The 24,504-nt window shown below is 43.2% G+C and overlaps 1 protein-coding gene across 1 annotated transcript in view; it reads right to left on the reverse strand.

Annotated features, from left to right (window-relative positions):
- Nucleotides 1–22,985, reverse strand: part of LOC147016591 (lysosomal protective protein-like) — a 52,963-nt gene extending 29,978 nt beyond the window's left edge. Inside the window, exons 1-7 of the mRNA XM_085845403.1 lie at nucleotides 22,748–22,985; nucleotides 22,452–22,627; nucleotides 21,785–21,896; nucleotides 18,262–18,312; nucleotides 11,212–11,298; nucleotides 9,060–9,215; nucleotides 371–462 (exon numbers count right to left, since the gene is read on the reverse strand). Of these exons, the coding sequence (XP_085701529.1) occupies nucleotides 371–462; nucleotides 9,060–9,215; nucleotides 11,212–11,298; nucleotides 18,262–18,312; nucleotides 21,785–21,896; nucleotides 22,452–22,627 (674 nt within the window). The 5' untranslated portion in view covers nucleotides 22,748–22,985. The remainder of the gene's footprint in view (nucleotides 1–370; nucleotides 463–9,059; nucleotides 9,216–11,211; nucleotides 11,299–18,261; nucleotides 18,313–21,784; nucleotides 21,897–22,451; nucleotides 22,628–22,747) is intronic.
- Nucleotides 22,986–24,504: the final 1,519 nt, after the last annotated feature.

Genomic DNA, 24,504 nt, shown 5'->3' on the forward strand with positions numbered 1-24,504 from the left:
AAGTTTGGTGAGGCATAGCTCTTCCAACCTCGCCCCCCCTCCTCTCTCAACCCCCCCTTTCCTTAACACTCCATCAGCGAAGCGATGGGTTGTATTTGCTAGTAATAATAATAAACAAAGAAAAAGGAAAGAAGCTCTGAAGTTATCCTCACCTTTGGTTCTTAAATCAATACATTTATTATCAAGCAAGCATAACGACCAAGCAATGAAAATAATTTTGCGCATTCCTGATGTGCGCTGCTCATCTCTGAAATGCATCCATTAGGCAGTGCAAAATATTTTCCACATTACAAGGTACAGGTTATGGATCTGTGGCCTTTTGTGTTGAATTTACAACTTATGAACACATTCAACTGATACAAGAACTCACTCGTCTCCCAGCACTGTGTGGTAATGCAAGAAGTACATCATGGAGTTGTCGTTCATCGACAGGCTGGACAGTCCATTACCAATTGCAAGTCCCTGCACCAAACAAAACGGAAAATTAACTCAATGTCAATACCTATCCATTTGCATTGTCATTAATCACAGGAAGATGTTATACTGTTAAAACATATTGCATTGAAAACATGGGGTACTCAAAAAAGCAGAAAGCATGCTATATTCAATAAAATTCGTCTTATTGAAAAAAATTAGTCATTTCACGTGAGTTTGGCGTGCTTGGAGTCGAAAGAAATGCTGTGTTTGTACAACTACTGAAAAAATCCAATATAAATGCTCTGATAAAATGTTCTATTTCATACCCTCCTGATTTGCCCATGATAGCTTGGCTATTTGCACTTTCAGGTCACATAGCTCTGGCATCATGAAAAATCAGCATGCAGGGCAGAATTCTTTAACTGAGGCTACAGTGCAATGGTTGACAGGGTTTCCTCAACAATATTTAGCAATCATTAGGAAGTTGATCAATCAAAGCGAGTGAGGGAACATTTTTGACCCAAGTCTTGGGGACTAGATAGCTGGGCCTGACAGGTGACAAGAACATGTAATTTGTTCAGTTGGATTGGCAAGATTAAACAAAAAAAAAGAAAAAACAAGGATGTGCTAATTTGGTATGCAGTACAGTAATTGTATATCGAAAAATAAAAAGTTGGCATTTTAGGGGCTTTTTCATCATTCTTCACTAACCTTCCCACGTATCTTGCGACCATGGAAAGCAATTCCGTGAAAAAAAAATATAAAAAATTGCCTCATGTTTACTTTCCAGTGAACTCTGATAAACAAGTAAATTGGAATACTGCTCTCCCCGATAGGTTGGCACCCCAACATCACATCTGTCTCTCCTCGATTCTATGGAATAAACAGTTCCCAACATTATTAGACTCTCCCATGATGAAGCCGAATGATAAGTGATGTTGCTCTCACATTGGAGGCAGGTCGATGGTCTGGTTTTTTTTTGTACTGCCTCTCAGCTTCACTCGAGCTCCTCTGCTCTTTGAACCCTCCTACCCTCCCCAGCTCCTCCTGGAAGGAAGCCTTCTTTAACTGATGCCCTCCTTGATAAACTCCCTAAATCCAGACCGACTGCACACCTCAACCACTTTGTTCATCTTTTGTCGCATTTGTAGAATTGCACTCTTCCCTCTTATTGTCAGGTCAGGCCAGATCAGATCTGTGACTTGCTGCAGGTATCATGTAAAACTGCACTAACCTGTTCCATGGTCGGGTTGTCGGCGACTAAACCGTCTCCTCCACCAGGTTTTCTGGTGAGGAGGGTGTTTGGATATGGACACCCAGCAGGATTAAAAACAAAACCTGTAAAAGGGCGGAGGAGCTCCTTGTGAGCCAACGGCCATCCATATCTAGTGCCCAACTGTGTCTGCGGATGTGCCCCTGCAGTTGGGTTACTTTTTTATTAGGAGGTTGGTGGCAGGATTTGCACTCCAGCCACCGTAAAACTCTTCATTCCGCAAAACACAAAAACGCAAAGAAATCTGAAAACCCACTCTGTGGGAGTACCTCCTGTGCAGCTTCCCTTCGCAGGGCACTCACCGGATGACGGGATTGGGGCAAAGCCTTCGGGACCCCCATTCTTTGAAAAGAGGGAAACCATGGGGTAACATTCCTGGGTCAGATTGCGGGAGAGTGTGTCGGAGTGGTGCTGAGGTGTCGTACACCAGACGGCGGTCTCCTTGGGTTAACTTGAGGCGGTCCTTTTTGGTGGGTGCCTGGAATGTCCTATCCCTAAGAGAGGATGATCACCTCTTTCTGTTATCATCTGAGCTCAAGCGTTTGAACATCGGTATTGCAGCTCTCTCTGAGGTTTGGAGACCGGATTGCGTTGAAGTCATGACAGGTGGTTACACCTACAATTGGTCTGGTCGCTCTGATGGTTACCATGCCCAAGCAGTTGCTGTAGCTGTGTCCAATAAGCTGACTACAATGATAATTGAGGTAACACCGGTCAACGAGCGTATTATGAGACCAAGGATTCGTCACTCCTTGGGTATCATTTCCCTGATCTCTGTATATGCTTCGACTGAGGCGAGTGATCTCACCATGAAGGATGCATTCTATGCCACGCTCGACTCTGTGGTTGATCAGTGCCCCAGGCAAGATACACTTCCAGTCTTGGGGGGATTTCAATGGAACTGGAACTGATATGGTCATGAGTACATCGACTGGAACTGATAGGGATGGTTATGAGACATGTGTTAGTCCCCATGGGTCTGGAACTGTGAACCTGAATAGCATGAAGTTCCTTGACTTTGCAAGAAGTCATGGACTTAGGGTGGCTGGTTTATGGTTTCAGCGCCCACAAGCTCATCACTGGACATGGTATTCCAACGCTGGCGGTGTAACAAAGGAGATTGATTATGTGCTCGTTGATGGTCGCTGGAGGATGATCAAGAACTGCAGGTCCTCAATACCGACCACAGGCTTGAAACAACTCTGAAATTGCAGCTAAAATCCAGGAGAATGGTAGAATCCCAGCTGAGGCTGGATGTTGACAAGCTCAAGGATGAGAGGGGAGCTGAGGAGTTTGCAAACAGGTCGAGTGGGGATTTGGGAGGTCTTTGTGCTTTTGAGAATCCTGAAGAGTTGTGGAGTGCCTTCAAGACCACCATCCTTGGTGTTTCCGGTGGATGTCTTGGAGCTCACCGCAGGGCAAAGAAGAATTTTGTCTCTCAAGGGACACTGGATACCATTGACCAAAGTCGCAGGGCCAGGCTGAATGGCAGAGCTGAGCTGTTCAGGGAACTGAGGCGTAAAACTGTACGTGCACCAAGGGTGGACAAGGAGGCCTATGTGCGAGGATTCTGTGAGGGGGTAGAACATCACCTGTGGTAAAGTGATTCTTGTCCTCCTTACAGGGGAATTCACGCATTGCGTTCATCCAAGTCCATCCCTCGGTGTACTGCAGTTGGAGCAGAGAGTGATAGGCTCTTGACAGAGGAGTCGGAAGTGAAGGCCCGCTTAGTTTGAGCGGTTGTACCAAGCTGATCCACCAGCTGTCGAGTTGGATGTCAGGGGTGTTGCTATCACCATCTGTTGATCCTCCAATCAACTGTGGTCCACCTTCACTTGTGGAAACACGGGCTGCTGTGAACCAGTCGAAATGGGGTAAAGCTACAGTGATCTGCGGCATCCATGCTGAATTTCTCAAGGATGGTGGAAATGCTGCACTCGTGTCATTGCATGCAGTTCTGTGCTCTGCTTGGAACACAGGCATCATCCCAACTGATTGGAAGAGGGGCCTTGTTGTCCCTCTCTGGAAAGGGAAGGGTGATCGCCAAGATTGCAACAACTACCGAGGGGTGACACTTCTCTCAGTGCCGGGCAAGGTCTTTGCTCGGATAATTCTTGAGAGGGTTCGCCACCATCTGCTTGAGCACCAGTGTCCAGAGCAGTCAGGCTTTACACCAAAGAGGTCAACGATTGACATATCCTTGCTCTTCGGGTCCTCACTGAACGCAGACGAGAGTTTCGGCTGGGGCTACTTGCAGCCGACGTTGATCTCTGTAAAGTGTTCGATTCAGTGAATCGGGATGCCCTCTGGAGGATTCTTGGTCTTTGTGGGGTGCCACCAAAACTGATCAATCTGATGTCTGAACTCCACTCTGGCACTGAGAGTGTTGTGATATGTGGTGGTATCATCTCTGACTTATTTTCAGTTGTTGCTGGAGTTTGTCAAGGGTGTGCACTGGCCCCCACACTTTTCAGCATTTGTCTGGACTGGATTCTGGGAAGGATGTCAGAGAGATCAAGCTATGGTGCATCATTTGGAAATGTTGAGATCTCCAACCTTGATTTCGCAGATGATGCAGTCATCTTTGTGGAGACTCAAGATATCCTTTTGGGGGCCCTCGGGGTGCTGAATGAGGAGTCGGGGCCGCTGGGATTACGGGTTTCCTGGGTCAAAACTAAGATCCAGGCTTTCAATGACATCTTGGATGTTGTTATCCTGTCTGTGGCAAGGATGTTGAGGTCATGGAGAGATTCACTTGCCTTGGCAGTGATATTCATGTCTCTGCTGGTTGTGAGTCAGAGGTCAATATACATCTGGGGCAGGCCTGGGGAGTCATGGATTCACTGGATCATGGGGTGTGGCACTCCCGGTCCCTGTGCGGGAGGATGAAAGTCCGAGTCTTCAGGTCCTAGGTGCTTCCAGTCTTGCTCTATGGATGTGAGACTTGGACTCTGACCAAGGATTTGAGACGGAGGCTTAATTCCTTTGGTACCAGGTCTCTTTGGAGAATCCTTGGCTATCGCTAGTCGGACTGTGTGTCCGACGAGCAGTTGCTGAGAGAGACTCAAATGAGATTTGTTACCTGCATTGTCCATGAGCATCAGCTATGGCTATATGGACATGTGGTTCGTTTTCCTGACGTTGATCCTGTTCACCAGATTCTCTCAGCGAGAGAGTCTCATGAGTGGAGGAGGCCAATTGGCCGACCACATGCTTCGTGGTTGCAGCAGGTTGATCGGCATCTCAAGGAGATGGGGATGGGCCAGGCATCTGCTTGGGGGATGGCAAGACGGAAGCCCCTGGAGTACCGGCGTAAAGTGGATGCAGCGATGTGCTGCTCTTACGTATGCTCCCATACCTGACCTGACTCGACTCTTCCCTCTCGGAGGATTTGAGAGGATGTCTTTTCCTCCAAATCTCATGTACCCAACCCATCTCATTCTATCCAAATCATACCCTGATGTAGCCACTGTCTGCAGGACTCTGTGTCCTTCTCTCATGAGCAGTAAGAGAAGGTTCTGCTCAGCCTTGATCCTGTTTCGGTGATGGGCCAAGATGGCATCAGTGCCCATGTTCTCAAATCCTGCTCTGCCATTCTTGTACCCCCTCTATTTGATAGATTCTGTCTGTCCTTCGACTCTGGTCTGATAAATAAATGGAACATCCTCAATCCTGGAAAAATCTGTCTCATCCTATCACTCCAAAATGATCATCAAACAAAAACTCATCTATCTATTTCCTTGGCCATCCACTGAAAGATATTCAGCCTCTTGAATTTCTCGGCCCGACAATCAGCCATGACATTTCCTTACCAGACCATAGAGCAAAGCTGGCCTCTAAAGCCAGCCACAGAGTGGACATCCTCAGTCGATCCAAGTCTTGCCTTGGAAAATCTGGGCGACATGCAGTCTGCAAGGCTTTTGTCTGTAGCCCAATGGAGTAAAGCTATTTGTTATGGGCTAGTGCCCAAGCATCACATCTGTTTCTCCTGGATTCGGTGAAATGTACAGCTCTCCTAATTATTGGAATCCCCGTGATAAGGCCAAAGCAAAAAGTCTGTCACTCTCACAATGAAGGCAGGTCATTAGGTTTTCAACTGTCTATTCTCCAACATCGCTCCCTTTGCTCTCAGTTTTCCGACCCTACCCAGGTACTCCAGGATGATTGCTTTCTTCCAGTAACCCTGTCTTAATTAAACTTTCAAAATCCCTACTGTTTAATTCCTTGCTTCTCCCAGAGGCTGTGCTGTCACAGGACTACAAGCACACAGTGCACCACCATCTCTGGTCATTCCCATTTCTGACTCATGATCTTTATTATCCCCATTAACCATTCCTAAATCAAGAATTTTACTTGCTCGTTCCTGTTTCCTCCCATCCTTTCCTACTCATTCATTCCCTTGATGTTTTCTTCACTCTTCCATGAGCCTCCCTCCAAGAAAGAATGAAAAGCAAAGGAATTAGCCAAGCACCTCGTTTCCTTGATTCCGAGGAGAAAGAGCACTTCAAAACTCCACAACAGTTAATGAAATTAACCAATAAAAAAACTAGAAGGGCATTTGGTAGAGCGCATACCTCTGCCACGCATCGCTGAATCCAGTGGAACATATCAAGCCCAATAACTTTTTGAAATATCATGCTACATATCGTTGTCAGCCCCATCTGTCAATGCTGAAGAATCACATTAAAAATTAAAAAAAAAACTCGTATCCGGATCAGGATCTTCATCAAAATTCAATCAATTTGTCATTGTCACTCACCAAACCTGTCCATCAAGTTTCGTCTGAATCAACCCACAATTTTGAGACATCGTGCTATATATCAGTTTATCCCAGTCTCTCAATGGTGAAGAATCACTTTTAAATTTTTGGAACAAGATCCGGATTCAGATCTTCCCCAAAATTGCATCAATTCTTCCCAGTCATACGCCAAACGAGTCCACAAAGTTTCGTCCGAATCCATTGACAACTTTTTGAGATATCGTGCTATTTATCATTTTTGGCCCCATCTCTCAGTGGTGAAGGATCACAAAATTCTCGTCGTCTGATTCGGATCTTCACCAAAATCGAATGAGTTTGTCCTTGTCACACATCCAACGTGGCCACAAAATTTCATCCGACTCCGTCCACTACTGAGATATCCTGCACACAAACAGACAGACAAGCCGGTAGGCGGACATGGGTAGTCGACTACCCAATACAACCTGACACGATGGGCCTGTTCGATGGGGAATGACCTGAGGATTAAGAACAAGAAAATTCATGATTCTAGCTTCAAGGGTTAATGCTGCAGATTGTTTTTTCATTAAAATACCCCCACATTTGGAGGTTTTTTGGCCGTTGCTAGGCAACGGAGGGGTCCATATCAACGGTTCTTTCTCACACATAACTAGGACATACCAGTTTCATGTATATCTGACTCATAGTCTGAGATATAACTAACTTCGTTTTTTTTATTGTTTTTGACCAGGGTTCATTCAAAGTCTATCTTCTCCGACAGTTTTCATAGGATCCGGCTGGAAATGTTTGACTATATGGCTGAATCTACTGCCCAGTCGGTTGTGGCCCGATTTTTGAAAAAAATTCAAAGTCCCATTGCTAGGCAACCAAAGGGGCGTTAGCAACCAGTACCTACGCGGCACAACGAGGTCATAAACTGGTCCTACCACCCAAATTTCATCAAAATCGAACAACTGCAAGGGGGTCAAAAACCCCCGACAAACACACACGGACAGACTGACACTACGACCAACAAATAAGGGTAGATCAAAAAAAAAAAGTTTAATCAAAAAAAATCTAGAATTTTTTTTTTTTTTTGACTCGATCGACTACCCAAAAAACAAACAGAAGGGGGTGAAAACATAACCTCCTTCACCTTCGACGGCGGAGGTAAAAAATGGATAAATCGATACTGTATCAGAATGCAAAAACATTGTTTCTCATACAAATATTTTTGCCTGTTCCTCAAATTGTACTTCTCAGTAAGGTTTCTTCTCTGTCAAACTTACTCAAGCAAGTCTTGACAGGAAAATTAAAGTTTGAAGCGAGTGAAAGGTTTTCTGTTTTACCAGTCTGACTTGTGGTTTTGCCGTGTGCCTCACCCTTGAGTGCTTGAAACAATGTCCATGTATAGTAAATTATTTTACAAGAATCCATGCAGTTTGGAAACAATGAAAGAGCTAGTCAGAAAGACCTTGAAAACGCAGTTGCTGTATTAAGTAGAGCTCGCCAAAAGACCATAAATCGGCCTGCAAGAAGGTTACTTGAAGAGATCGACATATGCTGATTATTGGGGTACTTTAATCACATCACTGCAAGAGCCCTTCACAAATGAGGAACAATCAAATTCATTTTGAGGCAGGACAGCATAACCCAGGATTATAGATAAGATAAAATTTACTCAACCTTCAAGACAAGCACCTTGAGAGGCAATACCATTCCACTGACACTGAGAGCTTCAGAAATGCATTCCGGAAGCCAAACAAACACGTTTAAATGTACAATCGGTGTCTCATCCAGTTCTCTAATTTACTCAAAGCATTAATTACGACGTACAACTTTTAACTTTGTCAGTAAGAAAAATTATGTTGGTACTAAATCCAAAAAGAAAAGCAGGTGAGCCAGAAGAGTAAACAAATATATTTCATGGTTGGCAGTGAAAAAAAAGAAAAGAAACTACAAGGGTACTCGGTAGGGCGCATACCTCTGCCACGTAATGCCACTACAACATATCAGGCTATACATTACTATATCATTTTTGGCCCTATCTCTCAATGGTGAAGAATAACTTTAAAAATTAAATAATTCTCATATCCAGATCTTGATTCGGATCTTCACCAAAATTGAAGCACTTATTCCTTGTCACAGCGAACCCTAACCCTAACAGTTTGATGTAGCACAGGAATGATGGGCAAAGTGGCCTTCTCCTACATGAAGGATACTTGTATGTGATTTGAACCTGGTAAACCTGCATTATATGAGCCAAGGGGTTTATATCATAAACACTAACAGGTCCACCATGTTGTCATTTTGACAGGTTTTTTGGATTATACCTTTACAATCCTGACAGGAAAATGGAACAAAGCTCTTATTTCTGTTGCATTATATTTTCCTTCTCTGAAGTGTGAATAAAACATCAAAGTAGATTAAATTATCAACTTATTTACTGGATAACACCGGCGATGGCTCAAGCAATAGTCTAATAACTACGATAGAACCCTTGATGCTTGCAAGCTAATGAAAGCAAACGTAACAAGAAGTTTATCAAACGTCTTAATTCTCTGCAATTTCTTGCTTCCGGGAAACCTTCCTGCACACAATTCATTCAAAAGTAAAGGGTTGATGCTGTGTGATGTTTGTTTGCAAAGTCACCTTTAGATTGATGTTCGAATCATTCATGAGCCTCACAGCAAGACACGGCAAATAAAAGCCAGAGTAACTTTCACCCGTCAAGTAAAATTCATTCTTTTTGTACTCTGGAAACTTTTTGAAGAAGGACTGCAGGGCCAGATGATTATTGTAAGATGTCTGTAGGAATGGGTTAAGAAGAGGTAAAACAAAAAATAGCTTTGAAACGGATATTGACAAAATAAAAGCATAAAAGCCTGCACAACCTTTGATCATATATATATATATATATATATATATATATATATATATATATATATATATATATATATATATATATATATATATATATATATATGTATATATATATATATATATTGTTACGGCTGTGGAAATTCGCAAACCACCATTCAGGTCCCGTAGGTGAGATATCTCTTGAGCACATGTGTAGTTAGCCCAATTCCGTTGTATAGAGGGAATTTATGTGATTCATTCGGGCTGCGATCCTTTGAGATAGCCGTTTTTCTTTTTCTATTGTTATTTTAAACGACAAACCTCCCCGCAAACAAAAACCGCCACCAACTACGCCACAACACCAACCACGCTACAATTACCATCACAACAACCATCATCTTTGCCACTACCCCCGCTGACGAACGCCATCCTCCACAGTCCACACTACGATGGTTTCCACGTTGGAAACCGTCGAGAACGCAAGGAGGGAAAGAAGAAGGCACAACGATGGCGCGTGGATTTTTCCCGCCTGTCTTCCCCTCCCTTTGGAGTGGAGGAAGAGCGATGCAGGTCAAAGGTCAAAGGTGAGAAAAGGTGGGGGCCTCTTTTTGGGGGAATAATGCTCTGGCTCCAAGCCAAAAACTGACTCCCTCGGCCCCCGGACGGAACGGGGTGGAGGGAAAGCGTCAGGGCACCCCCCCTTCGAGAAGCTTCTCCAAGAAGCTCGAGGGGAGGCGGAGCCGAAAACGGGGGCGAAGTGAAGGGCGGAGCCCCGGGCTATTAAAGTCGGACACGGGCGGAGCGCTTTTGGGGGGTGCTCTTGCTCTCTTCCGCTCTTCCGGCTCGCTCTTCTCTTCGTGGTGGACGCTGGCCTGGTCTTCTGTGGGGCGGTCCCGAGACCCCGCTGGCGGGACGGAGCGTCTGCCATTCCACACACCGCGACCTCGAGCAACTAGGTTTCCCCCCCCCCCTTCTATCCGCGCTGGGATAGCGCCGGAAACCCCGTCCGTGGCGTTGAGCGGCCAACACGTGCCGGCGCAAGGCACGCCGGAGAGGACTCGCCTACCACGCCAGGGCACAGAGTCGCGGCCAGGCGCGACCACGCCGACAGACGTGGGGGAGGGACTCGACGGCCCCAAAGGGAAGTCACCATTTTCTTTTCGGGGTTTTTGTATGGATCTTGTGGCGCCGTGTCTTGTAAAGTAGAACTGCTTAAGTGTTGCCGCATGTCGGTCTTATTCGGTTATAGCTCTGCATTGTTGCTTTTGTTTTTGTTGCGATATGTGCATTTTGACCGTTTGACTGTATATGTGTGCTCTCTGTGGGTTGTGTAAATAAAGTGCTTGCATGTTGAACTGTGCCCGTTTCGCTTCGTCTCCTTCCTTTTAATTGACCCTCCATCCTGCTTCACGTAAAGGGTTCGTAAGTGGGCTTAATACACCCAGTAATTAATCGGAACCGTCAAGGCTGACGATAACACCGCTCGGTTATCACTGTAGCACGGAACGGACCGCTTCAGCGGTTCGTGTCCGGAGTCAGCCTGTGGCGTGGTACGATCGCCCGCTCGACCATCCGCGCACGTACTTAGGTAGATCGAATTTGGTGAGCAACCCTATCCTGCGCGGGTGGGCAATTGGCACGGTCGTGGTGGGGTTAAACCCCCACCCGTGACTAGCTCCGGCGTTATTCCGAGAGGGTCACGACAGAATTGTCCGTTCCGGTGGGTGAGGCGGCCGCGATTCGAGTCACGTGGCCGTCCGTACGCCGGCGGGTGCGAATTCGCAACAATATATACATACACATACACAAATATCCAGATGATGGTTTTGTTAAAGAATCACCAGACTTACAGGGCAGCTCTGTCAAATAGCCTCAGAGCAATTACCACCCTCATGCCTTATTTCCTCACCCACTCAAAACCCAAAATACAAGGTGCTGATACCTCATCATCATTAGTCGTGTAGTTCCTGTCTTGAGAATATGAGTAGCCAACACCGGCAGGAGACTCCAAATACAGAACATTGGCAACCTAAAAGAAAAACATAACAATAAAAAGAGCAATCAGAGATTGCAGACCCTCACCAGGACTTGTTTTGTGTAGTATTTATGCACTGGTGTGTTACATAATTAATGAGACATAATTAGAACTGCCACTTTATAACTGCTGGCAGTGATGAACAGGTACCAAGACATCCCGCTTTGATCGTACACCTAACCCTGACCCATGACGTTTATTATCATTCAATTGAATTTATAATGGGATTAAAATAAATTCAATTCAAATAAAATGGAAGACCAAATAGGTACGGTCCTGGATTGGAGTAATCAGAAGGAACCCAAACAAGCAAAAAGAAAAGATGAAGTTATCAAGAGGAATCTGGATAGGATTCACATTTCAGCTGCTACTCCTCAACCCTCAAACCCATCCAGTCACAGCCAAGTTAGCCTTATTCAAAAATAAATCAATAAATAATAAAAAAATAAACCAGATCAAAAAATAAAATAAAACTGGCTGCCAGACCATGCATCCCATCAGGTTGAAATTTAGAAACATATATTCTGCATCACTACTTTATCATAACTGTGAAGTATCATATCAATTGATTAAGCGGTTCAAGAGAAAGAATTTTTAAAAAAAAAGACATTTTGCTCAACCCAATATGGCTGCCAGACCATGTGACTTCAATTATTCGTGAATACCCTGGTATCCCCAAGGCTTGGGGAACATTTGTGTGAAGGGTCCCTTTCTGGAAAAGAAGATTTTTTTATAGGTTTTAGGGTAAATCCAATATGGCTGCCAAACCATGTGACCTATGGCATCATATGTGAACCTTTTGTTCCTCATGGTTAGGCGGTCATATGTGTAGTTTCGCCTCAACCTGTTCAGCCATTTCAGAAAAGATTTTTGTAGGTTTTAAAAAACAAAAATAATATGGCTGTCGAATCACATGACCGATGACGTCAAATTTTATTTTGTTTTATTTTTAATAAATAAATAATTTTTTTTGGTGGACATTTTTAATCCGAGATGACTCAAAAATTTTCATACTGATCGGATGTAGCGTTCTACATATGCAATTATGACGTCATAACGAAGGCACCCATGACGTCATTAAAAAAAAAATCAATCTTGTTACCCATGAGGAGTACTTGCTGTGTGTCAAGTTTAAACTTTTTCCTTGGTACGGTTTCAGAGATGCAGAGGTCCAAAGTTTTTTTTTTTCCATTTTTCCAACATGGCTGCCACACCACGTGACCTATGAAGTCATAATTATCAATAAAACATTTTACATGAGTCAGGGCTGGATTTAGACGTGTGGTGGCCCCTGGGCAGCCTTCAGTAGTGGAGGCCCACCCTACCTTAGAATACTAAAAAGGTGACAAGACATATTTACAGTCATCCATAGAGTATATTTTTCATGAACAAAGAATCTGAATAAAAATGTACATCTATAAACATCATGATGACAACACGAGTTGTTTGTCAAAATTGATGATGCTATGAAGACAGATTTGAATGTTCCCTATGTAAATCTTAGTGATCTCAGTCTCACACAAGATATGAGTGAGCACGCGTGACGCACATGCGTGTCCACTATTTCTCGCCATGATGTGAGCTGAATACACCTCAACAGTTTTGTAGAGCAAAGTGCAAACGGCTAAAGCCGGGTTAACCAAACGTAAGCCAACTATTAAAGTAACCTTAAAAATGCAAGGACCATAAATGTAACTTGAAAAATTCGAGGATAATAATTAATAGTAAAGAGACGTGCAAAGTCCCATACTCCCATATAAGTCAACTGACTGACTTCTATATAAAATAGAGAATGAGATAAGATGAATATCTTACATCTGTTCCACTAACTACCAACTACTATTGAGGCACTCACAAATACATTTTTCCTTACATGAAATATGTGGAGGCCCCTGGGTAACTGCCCAGCTTGCCCATGCCTAAATCCGGCCCCGACACGAGTCGTCGCTCCTGTGGTGAAAATTTCTTCTCAATCCGACAAGCGGTTGTGGAGAAAAACACTAAAGTTCTGTGCGGACGAACAAACAAACAAACGAACCCAAATGCAATTCTCTCTCCTTCGGTGAGGGTAAAAATCTGAAAGTTTACAAACTTAAAAAAAATTTTTTTAGAAAAACCCTACAAACACAGCTCCACCACACTCCACACACTTGCTTCTGAGACGTCGAGCATGGATTTGAATCTCGTCCCAGAAACGAACTGTTATCCTGGTGCTTCATGAGCAAGGCGATTAAATGTGATCATCACACAAAAACACATTGAACTGGGCGCCTCACCATCTACCAGAATTCGTTGATGGACGTTATATTGAAAGATCCCTCTCCACCCACCCAGCCCTCTCCTCAGGTGCTACCCATCCACAATGCTACTCACAGCCATGTGCTGCATACGAAAGAAGAATAAGAACCACCTTCTACAGCATCCCACACCATTCACCAAAATATTTACAGCGGCAATCAATCAATATACATTATTCTATGTTGAAGAAATTAATCTCTAACATGTATCTAGAATGTCTCCCGGCTGCTTTGCGGTCGACGTCCCCCACCCCCCCCCTCACATCCTCCCTGTTTTAGTCATACATTCCTTCCTCTTCCTCTCTTTATCTTGCTCCCCAGACAATTCACTTTAGGATCAAGCCAGTGTCTTCATAACAAGTGAAACGTGAGTCAGATCAACATGAATCCTGAAACTTGCCCTCAAAGCAATGATTCGAGATGCCAAAACAAGGCTTGAAAAACAAACTTAATTGAATAATTGAAGTGTTTCTACATTGGCAAATCCACAAGGGTAGGAACAGCATCGTCTCATTCATTTTGACAAATGTGGCCAATAACTGACACTTCCTGACTGCAATTGTTTGCGACTAGGAATAGAAAAATACTTTGTCAACCAACCACCCCAGGTGGCAGTTGAGTGAAGTTAACCGTCCCAAACCACGCACTTCCCAGAGGTCTCGTGGTAACCACCTCACCTACTCCTTAACCCTATGGATACGAAGTGAAAGCGTGGTGAAGCAATTGATTCACTTTTTGTCTGTCTGGCCATCTGTGTCTACAAACGTCAGTTTATGATCAAACAACAACTTAATTTCAATCCAATGTTATATTTTGAACACAAATTGGAACATTTTTGTTTTTGAACCCTCCTTCTCTCCCTCCCATCTATACCACCTCTTTCTTTCTCCCTCCCTCCCCCTCTCCCAACTCTCTTCCCCCCTTATTTCTTTTCCCTCCACTCTCTTTCTCCCTCCCACCTCCCCCTCTCTATTTCTCTTTCTCCCTCCCCCTCCCCTCTCTTTCTTCCTCTCCTTCCCCCCTCTCTTTCTTTCTCTCCCTCCCCTTCTCCCTACTCGCCGTGACCTGCCCCTCATTCAACCTCTGTCTTTGCTTTTATTTCCACTCACACGTGAATTTCCTTTTACTCTCTGCTGCGCTTTCACTGATAATTAGTCCCTTTCCACATGTGTACAAAGGAAAAATCATCGAAATAGTATTGCATATTGTTAAAAACACAGTAAAAGTAAAAATTGACCGAGTTAAATTACTCATCCGAATATATTGGTTTTACTGATGTCTCACTTTTCCTAATTTTTTTTTTTACCAACGTCGTTCTTAATATATACAAGGTGTCCCAAAAGTCACCTCGGGATTGAGAAATTAAATAACATTTCTGTTTTTTTAATAATTTATGGTTATTTTTTATACCAAAAGAAGATTTACAAAATGGAGATAAATTTGCTTTATTTATGAAAAATGATGCAGCTTAGATGTCTTCCATTTTCAGCTTCGCAGAGATGGCTCTTTCGACAATAGCAGACAATAACTCCAGCTGCAGCCCTCGAATTTCTACACGGATGTTGTCCTTGAGCTGCTGAATTGTATGGGGCTTATTGATGTACACACGCTCCTTCAGGTAACCCCAAAGAAAATAATCGGAAGGCGTCAAATCAGGATAACGTGATGGCCCAGAAATTCCTGAATTTCGCGAAATTATTTGGTGCCCATGCTCTTTAGGTGAGAATAATTGATCGATGAAATTGAAAAAATAAAATTCCACGATTTGGTTCTTTGTTCAGTTGTGAATTTTTCCATGGGTAATTTCCAAATGTTAATATAAATTCTGAAAAGAAAAGAAACAAATTATTAAAAAACAGAAATGCTATTTAATTTCTAAATCTTTTTTTGAAATAGAAATACATTTTTGAAATATCGTGCTATATATCATTTTTGAGCCCCATCTCTCAATGGTGAAGAATCACTTAAAAAAATTCTAGTAGTCGGATCCAGATCCGGATCTTCATCAAAATCAAATCATCCTTGTCACACACCGAACCTGTCCACAAAATTTAATCCAGATCCATCTACAACTTTTTGAGATATCCTGCACACAGATAGACAGACAGACAGACAGACAGAGACAGAAAGGGGTGAAAACATAACCGACTTGACCTTCGGTGGAAGAGGTAATAAAGAAAGACCCACCCACATCTCTCACCTGTGAATGGAGGGAATAGCCAATCAGCTCTCACCTAATCAACTAAGCCCAGGTGGGTGGGATTATATAAACAATTGAGGGCCTTTCTTTATCAGCGATAAGTGTCCACCCCCTTTATAATAGCAATAATAAAATAGAAGGGCACTCGGTAGAGCACATATCTCTGTCACGCATTGCCTGATCCAATAGAACACATCTGGCCCAATACATTTTTGAAATATCATGCTACATATCGTTTTTGGCCCCATCTCTCGAAGGTGAAGAATCACTTTAAGAATTAAATAATTATCGTATCCATATTCGGATTCAGATCTCCACGAAAATCGAATCAATTCGTCCTTGCCACCCACACACACACACAACGTGTCCACCAAGTTTTATCCAAATCCTTCCACAATTTTTTGAAGATTTTGTGTTTTATATTGGTTTAGCCCCCATCTCTAAATGGTGAAAAATCACTTTAAAAAAAAAATCAGATCCAGATCCGGATTCGGAACTTCACCAAAATTCAATCATTTCTTCCTCGTCACACATCCAATGTCCACAAAGTTTCGTTCAAATCCGTCCACAACTTTTTGAGATAGCATGCTATATATAGTTTTTGGCCCTATCTCTCAATGGTGAAGAATCATTCAAAAAAATTCTAGTAGTCTGATCTGGATCTTCACCAAAATCTAATCAGTTCTTCCTTGTCATACAACGAACCTGTCCACAAAATTTCATCTGGATCTGTCCACAACTTTTTGAGATATCCTGCACACAGACAAATGGACAAAAACAGAGAGGTGAAAACATAACCTCCTTCACCTTCAGTGGTGGAGGGAATTAGCTCAGGTGTAACCAATCAACTTCAAAATCACACACCAAGTTAATTGGCCTCCACCTGTGTTAAATTGTGGTGACTGATTATTTCAGAATAAAATCAGCAGTTCCTGCAGGTTTCCCTTGCTGGTAGTGCATTTCACAGCAAAGACTCAACCATGAGCAGCACCAAGGAGCTTTCAAAAGACCTCTGGGATAAAGTTGTGGGAAGGCACAGATCAGGGGATGGGTATAAAAATATTTTAAAGGCCTTGATATATCCCTTGTAGCACAGTCAAGACAATCATTAAGAAGTGGAAGGCGTATGGTACCACAAGACTCTGCCTAGATCAGGCTGTCCCTCCACACTGGATGACCAACAAGGAGGAGACTTATCAGCGAGGCCACCAAGAGGCCAATATCTTTGAAAAAGCTACATGCCTTTATGTCAAAGATGAGCCACTGTGTGCATGTGACAACAATATCCCAAGCACTCCACAAGTCTGGCCAGTAAGTAGGGTAGCAAGAAGGAAGCCATTACTAAAAAAGCCCACCTTGAGTCCCGGTTGAGGTATTATATGCAAAAAACTACTAAAGAGATTCTAAAGCCATGTGGCAAAAATTTTTTTTTTTTTTGGTCTTTTTGGCCTAAATTTAAAATGTTGCATTTGGCGCAAACCCAACACAGCACATCACCCAAAGAACACCATCCCTACTGTGACACATGGTGGTAGCAGCATCATGTAATGGTGATGTTTCTCATCAGCAGGGACTGGGGCACTTGTCAGGATAGAAGGGAATATGGATGGAGCAAAATACAGAAAAATCCGAGAGGAAAACTTGTTGCCCTCCACAAGAAAGCTGAAGTTGGGACGGAAATTCACCTTTCAGCACGACAACGACTTGAAGCGCACAGCGAAAGCCACAATGGAGTGGCTAAGGAACAAAAAGATAAATGTCCTTCAGTGGCCCAGGCAGAGCCCAGACCAAAATCCAATCGAAAATCTGTGGCATGCCTTGAAGATTGCTGTCCATCAACACTCCCCACCCAACTTGACTGAACTTCAACAGTTTTGTATAGAAGAATGGACAAATATTGCCCAATTAAGGTGTGCAAAGTTGGTGGAGACCTATCCCAACAGACACAGCTGTAATTGCTGTTAAAGGTTCTTCCACCAAGTATTAACTCAGGGGGGTGGACACTTATCAAACCAAAATATTCTAGTTTTGTATTTTTAATTATTTTTGTGAAATCTGTAGAATTTTTTTCATTTGGAAGTTGTGGGTTACAACGTGTAAATAAAGGTGGAAAAATCTGATTTAATGAAACTTAATTCCAGGCTATAAGGCAACAAAAGGTGAAAATTTTGAAAGGGGGTGTAGATTAAATACATAAAATATGGCTGATAAAATATATATATATATATATATATATATATATATATATATATATATATATATATATATATATATATATATATATATATACACACACACCCAAAAAACTGAACATTACTAAATATACACTTTCAGCTCTTTAAATGAATTTTTTTTTAATCCCTGTTAAAGTGATTATTGCACAAATACGATTCAATGTAGCATTCAACTGTCTGGAGGAATAATTATTTTGGAAATGAAACATCCAATCACAATGCTCACCATGTTCCAAGAATAGGGATTGTAATGCAACTTCGATCCATCAGGAGAAACCTGTCCATTGCAGAAAAAAAAAGTGGCTTACAACGTGGTACACAAATGTTTTTTGTGTTTCCAATCTGTCCAGCCCACTTGAGATGAACATAATCAATGCATTTTACCAGTCAATTGGAATATTAATACAATGGAACAATCAAAAATTCCAACAATTATTTTAACTCACCTGGACTTCAGTATGGTGAGCTTATGCGATCAAGCAGTGTTCGGAGGTGAGCGAGTGAGTGAGTCAGTCACTAAACACTTCAGTCATTATCGCTTGAACCAAACGCACAATTTTGATGAAACTTGGCCACAAGCTTCATATCTGATGCCTAACGAAGGTGTATTGACCACATCAAAATCTGCGCTCATTAAGAGAGTCTATGGGGGTTTTTGACCACCCAAAATAGGTACTTGCTCTCTTCTCCAAAACTACACGCAAGATTTCAATGAAACTTTACCACAACCTTCATCACCCGTGATGTACTCAAGTTTGTCCAAGGCATTAAAAAAATAAAAATAAAAGTCAGAGTCTAAGGGGTCTGTGGGGGGGGGGGTTGAGTGACTGTTGATCCTGATCCAGGTGAGTTTCAGACGTGCGGTCCTATTATTCCATTTTTTTTTTCTTTCTTTCTTTATTTTGCTCCAAGTCACATCAGAAGTTGCCATTTGGTCTACCAAACTGGCATTATCTGCCCACAAAAAGCAGCTTATTTCTCTTACTAAATAAACATCAGATGAGAGATGGGGATGCTGGTAGAAAGTTTTAGGATATGCAGCGTCCGACCGTCGGCGGGTTCAGGTACACACAGTGTCTGACCATCGGAGGGTTCGAGCACACGCAGGCTCCGACTACCAGTGGGTTCGGGCACACACAGCTTTCTCCCATCAGCACGTTTCCACATGCAATCCTGTTTAACTGTTTACATGTTCCTATATTGCAATCCTGTTTGACTGTTTGCATGTTGGAACATGAAGCATTTTTGATCATGCAGTACCGTTTGACTGTTTGCATGTTTCAGTACACAGTGTTCGACTGTTACCATGTTTGAACGTGTAGCGTTGTACTGTTAGCATGTTTGAACGTGCAGCGTTGTACTGTTAGCATGTTTCAATCCGCAGTGTTCGACGATGCAATCTTGTACTGTTGGCATGTTTAATATGCAATGTTCTGCTGTTAAAATGTTGAATAAAAGCATTTTGTGCAATGGGAAGGAGAGACAATTGTGTGTATCAAACACTTACAAAATACTTAGCAAATAGCAAGTGCAGTTGTCTATCAATCAGTATTTCAAAAAAAAGAAGCATTCTTCAGATCAATTATTCTCACCCCCAAACCCTGCCCACTACCAATCCCGACCATAACCAGATCATTCAGGGCAGCAGAGACACAAAAATTCCCCCCCCCCCCACTACATAAACGCCCTCATGGCATGGAAAATGCAGTCAGTCAGGTTACCAGCATGAAACCATGAATTGTTCCTCATTTCACTTTATCGGTCCAGATACCAACAGGGAACAAAACCTCCACACTCGCCTGATAACACCAAATTATGTAGTTATTTGCAGAGGCTTATCAGAAGGTTTAATTATCGATAATTATCTCTATATATTAATACTGAAGGACCAATTTTGTGCTCCTGGCGGTCGCGTCACGTTTTTCTCGGTCCTGTGACCTGGACTGAAAGAAACATGGGACTTGTAAGAGTGCATCGCACATGGAGGCAATAGTCAAACTTCAACTCTGAAGCAGAATAAACACTTTTCGTTTTACATGGCCACGTGTGGCATCACCGCCGAGAGGCGTTAGGACGTCATGACATCATCGGTCATTCGGTGACGTCATTACGTCTGCCGTCGACAGACCGTTACCGCTGAGAGGTGCAATTCCACTCCTCAAAAATAGCGTCTGCAATGGACGGGGGCGGGGGATGAAGAGACGGGGGCAAGGAGTGAAGAGGGGAGGGGCAAGGTAAGCAAATTGAAAGCGGGAGACGGGGGGGGGGAAATGGTGTGGGGGATGAGTGGGTGGGGGCTGGGGTGAATTAGGCGGGGTTGAGTGTGAGGGGTGGACAGGGGGTGGGGCCCGGGAGCAAGTGGGGCGGGGAAATCAAGAGACGGGCGGAGGCGGGGAGTGAACAGTTGGGGGCGGGGCGGGGAATGAGTAGGCGGGGGAAAGCACGCCCTGTCGAGTCCATGTCCCTCGAGTGTGGGTGAGCTGGTGAGGGTGGTTGAATGAACGGAATCCGTCTGTGACGGGGTTTCGGCTAGTATTATATAATGGGCTTATGCTGTCTGTCTGTCCCATCCTGAAAACAGGAAATGCTCCTTGGAGTGTGTGAGAGAAAGAAAGAGAGAGAGAAAGAAAGAGAGAGAGAGAAAGAGAGGGAGAGAAAGAAAGAGAGGGAGAGAAAGAAAGAGAGGGAGAGAAAGAAAGAGAGGGGGAGAAAGAAAGAGAGGGGGAGAAAGAAAGAGAGGAGGAGAAAGAAAGAGAGGGGGAGAAAGTAAAAGTTTCCTCAAATCAATCAAAACCTCCGAGAAAATTATTTTTTCAATGGGACAGATTGAATCTGGGCGGTGTGTAGGCAGCAGGGTGAGTCCCACGAGGCTGGTTTGCCTCGATGCTCCAGATTTTTTTTTTTTTAACCTCCGCCATCGAAGATCGGAGGTTACCGTTTTCACCTCTTTCTGTTTGTTTGTTTGTGAACAGTATTACGGAAAAACTCCGACAGATTTTGACGAAACTTGGTGGGGGGGATTAGGTATGGTCCAAGGATCATGCCATAAGATTATGGACTTGGTCCAAAATCCAATATGGCCGCTATGGCGGGCATTTTGAAAAATATTAGATTTTTTTTTTTTTTTTGCATTTCTACATGTTTTAAGTGATTTCCAACCCCCCCACCCCCAAAAAAAAATTGTTAGAGAAAAAAAAATTTTTGCAACTATTTTTTCAACAAAATTTCGATTTTTTTTTTGCATATCTCCATGTTATAAGTGATTTCCAACAAAAAACATGCCAAAATTATAATTGCGGCTGATTTTGGAACTTCAGGTGGATATACCCACGTAAATTCAATTTCCGTCTCAAGGAATTCAGTTATGACGAATGAATTGAGTATGTAAAAGTTAAAAGTAAAAGGGAAAGTTGCAAACTATAACTCTGTGAGCACTGTTGACGTCAAATTGAATGAATAGGATATCAGGTTCACTCGAGTGACCTAGCAGTATTGGCGGTGGAGGTTTTGCACTCTACCGAGTGCTCCCCCTCCAGTCTTTAACTGTTAAGACATGTTCGGTGCAACTAAAGGTGAACATCGAGATGTACTGAAGAACAGAGGAAACTTGATAAATCATGTGACAAAATGCAATTTTTTTTTAATAAACTGTATCATTGTATCTTTTTGGGCTTGTTGTATTTAAAAAAATTAAATTAAAAAATATATATTTTTTTTTCTTAAACGTCATACATCCAAAATAAACGCACCAGGAATGGACCATTCTCTGTAATAAGACCTTCCATCGAGCTACAGCCTGGACCTCCATTCATCCACACCACCACGGGGTCAGACTTTGGATCATTCTGAGATTCCATGAACCTGAAGAAGAGCATCAAGGACAACAAACATAATCACCACAGCAGAACTATGCAGAGAAATCAAACGGCATTTGTTTTAATAAAGCTCAGCACATCAGGGTCACTGAAGATGGACAACCATCAATCCAAACAATCAGCTTTAATGGGCAGCGAGTACAACAAAATGGGATCATATGATACATTAGATAGTATTAGCCAGTCCACAAGACGTCATATACTTATTAGGTACACACACACACACACACACACACACACACACACACACACACACACACACACACACACACACACACACACACACACACACACACACACACACACACACACACACACACACACACACACACACACACACACGACGGGAGGGAGAGAAAGAGGAGAAAAGCGCAGGGGCGTGTGCTTGCATGGGTAGTCGCGATCAAGAAGAAGAGCTTGCGATCAGGATGTTGAGGTAAATTTAGGGTTAGGGGGGCACCGGGCATTTGTGGAAGACGCTATAAGGAAGCCATATTTGCGTACCGATTAAATAGATGACCCCGTAAGACACTTCACTGACCAGTAGTGCAGCCTTTTGGTGCCAGAGGCGTTGAGATACCCGGAGTAGTGCTTGAAACGAGGCTGATTTTTCAGCCCCGGCAGGGTTTCCACAACGTCTTCACCCGGCGCAGCATCGTAAAGGTCCAGCACGACCAGAAGCACGATCCCCGGCAGCAGCAGCATCCCACGAAGCATCTTTAAAACAGGTAGACATCGTTAGCGACGAACGACAACAGCTGCACGTTAAAATCAAAAGGAAACATCGGTCATCGTTTTGATGAACACGACCATTTCGGCGAGTGCAGCAAAACGTACCTGTCCTCCCTCTCTCTCTCCCTCTCTCTCTCCGTGAGCAGGAAAGATGAAGTGTTTCCTTGTTTGCGTTTTCTAATTAAAAAGAGGAACACGAAGGATAATAAGGAACCTGCACGAAGCGCCACCCTCTCTGGCTTCGATCCACGTGGAACCGCAGGTCTCAGCTGCGACGCTTCACTTCATTTCGGACTCAAAAACGAAAAAAAGAACAAAAAACTATGGCGTCCTATAATGTCCCCTCCGTCAAACTACTTATGGCGTTTTACCACCGACGTCGTGGCGCAGCCTTTCCTTCCCAACCTCGGGGTCTGTGTGTTTAATCGCCATCGCTGCACCGCTCGAAGGACTGCTGATCGTCGTCAGAGGTCTTTTTGGTTCACGAGTGCCAGCCAGAGTGACCACTATATTCGTTATGTCTGTGTGTCTGTCTCTGTGTGTCTGTCTCTGTGTGCCTGTCTCTGTGTGCCTGTCTCTGTGTGTCTGTCTGTGTGTCTGTCTGTGTGTCTGTGTGTCTGTCTGTCCAGAGCATATCTCCGTGGACTTTGATCCGATCTTGATGAAACTTGGTTATGTGTTCGATATCAATGTCAAGTTGTGTTTTCCTGGACGAGGGGTGCTACGCCAATTGTGGGTGGAGCCACGTCCAAAAAATAGCCATTTTTAGGGGGTAGTCGGATTAAAAATCTATCTTCTCCGAGGGAATTCACTGAATGGAATGGGTTCTTCGGTATTTGAATAGCAAAATTAATGATCTAAAACTTGTCGCTGTCCGATTTTTCATTTTCGTCCCAAGGTCAAGGTCACAAGGTCAAAAACTTAGAAAATTGTGAATTTTGACATAAAAATAATCCGACTGCCCAAACTTTGAGAGCGAGGATGACAATATTTTTTATGCATAATCTTGAGGTCATTCCCCACCTAAAGTCTTGAAACCATTTTGCTCTATCTCGAACACCTTGCCTGTGGCGCCCCCTTCAAGTTTGTTTTTACGCTGATTTCATCAAAGTATGGATAATCTGAGGAGTGCGAAATGCCATATAGCCAAGATGACGTTATTTTGTTCCTGGAATGTTCCAGAGGAAGTTTTGCACCAAAGGTCATAATCCTTGACCTTTGACCTTTAAAGGTCACAAAGGTCAAATTTTCAAAGTTGTGGGAATCGAACCGGGTTTTCGACCTTCTTCGACGAACTAACTCCAATAAGCTATAGCACGTATCCTGTTTCCTTATTTTAATGTCCACAACATTGTTTTGGGACCTTTAAAGGTTATGCAAAGGTCAAATTTTCAAAGTTGTGGGAATCGAACCGGGTTTTCGACCTTCTTCGACGAACTAACTCCAATAAGCTATAGCACGTATCCTGTTTCCTTATTTTAATGTCCACAACATTGTTTTGGGACCTTTAAAGGTTATGCAAAGGTCAAATTTTCAAAGTTGTGGGAATCGAACCGGGTTTTCGACCTTCTTCGACGAACTAACTCCAATAAGCTATAGCACATATCCTGTTTCCTTATTTTAATGTCCACAACATTGTTTTGGGACCTTTAAAGGTTATGCAAAGTTCAAATTTTGAAAGGTGTTGAACGAAACCGGGTTTTCGACATTTTGCAGCTAATAACCTGTCACTAGTACCACATCATGTTGATCATTTTTATAACTTGGTCAAACATGATCACATTGTCTCATCCTTGACTTCTGAAACAATCTACATCGTCAAATACCCCTCGTGAACCATCGTCGTCTTCAGACTTGTCTGT

Source organism: Eptatretus burgeri, chromosome 11, assembly GCF_056783735.1.
Source record: "Eptatretus burgeri isolate ZD-2024b chromosome 11, Ebu_testis_v1, whole genome shotgun sequence".
Lineage (NCBI taxonomy): Eukaryota > Metazoa > Chordata > Myxini > Myxiniformes > Myxinidae > Eptatretus > Eptatretus burgeri.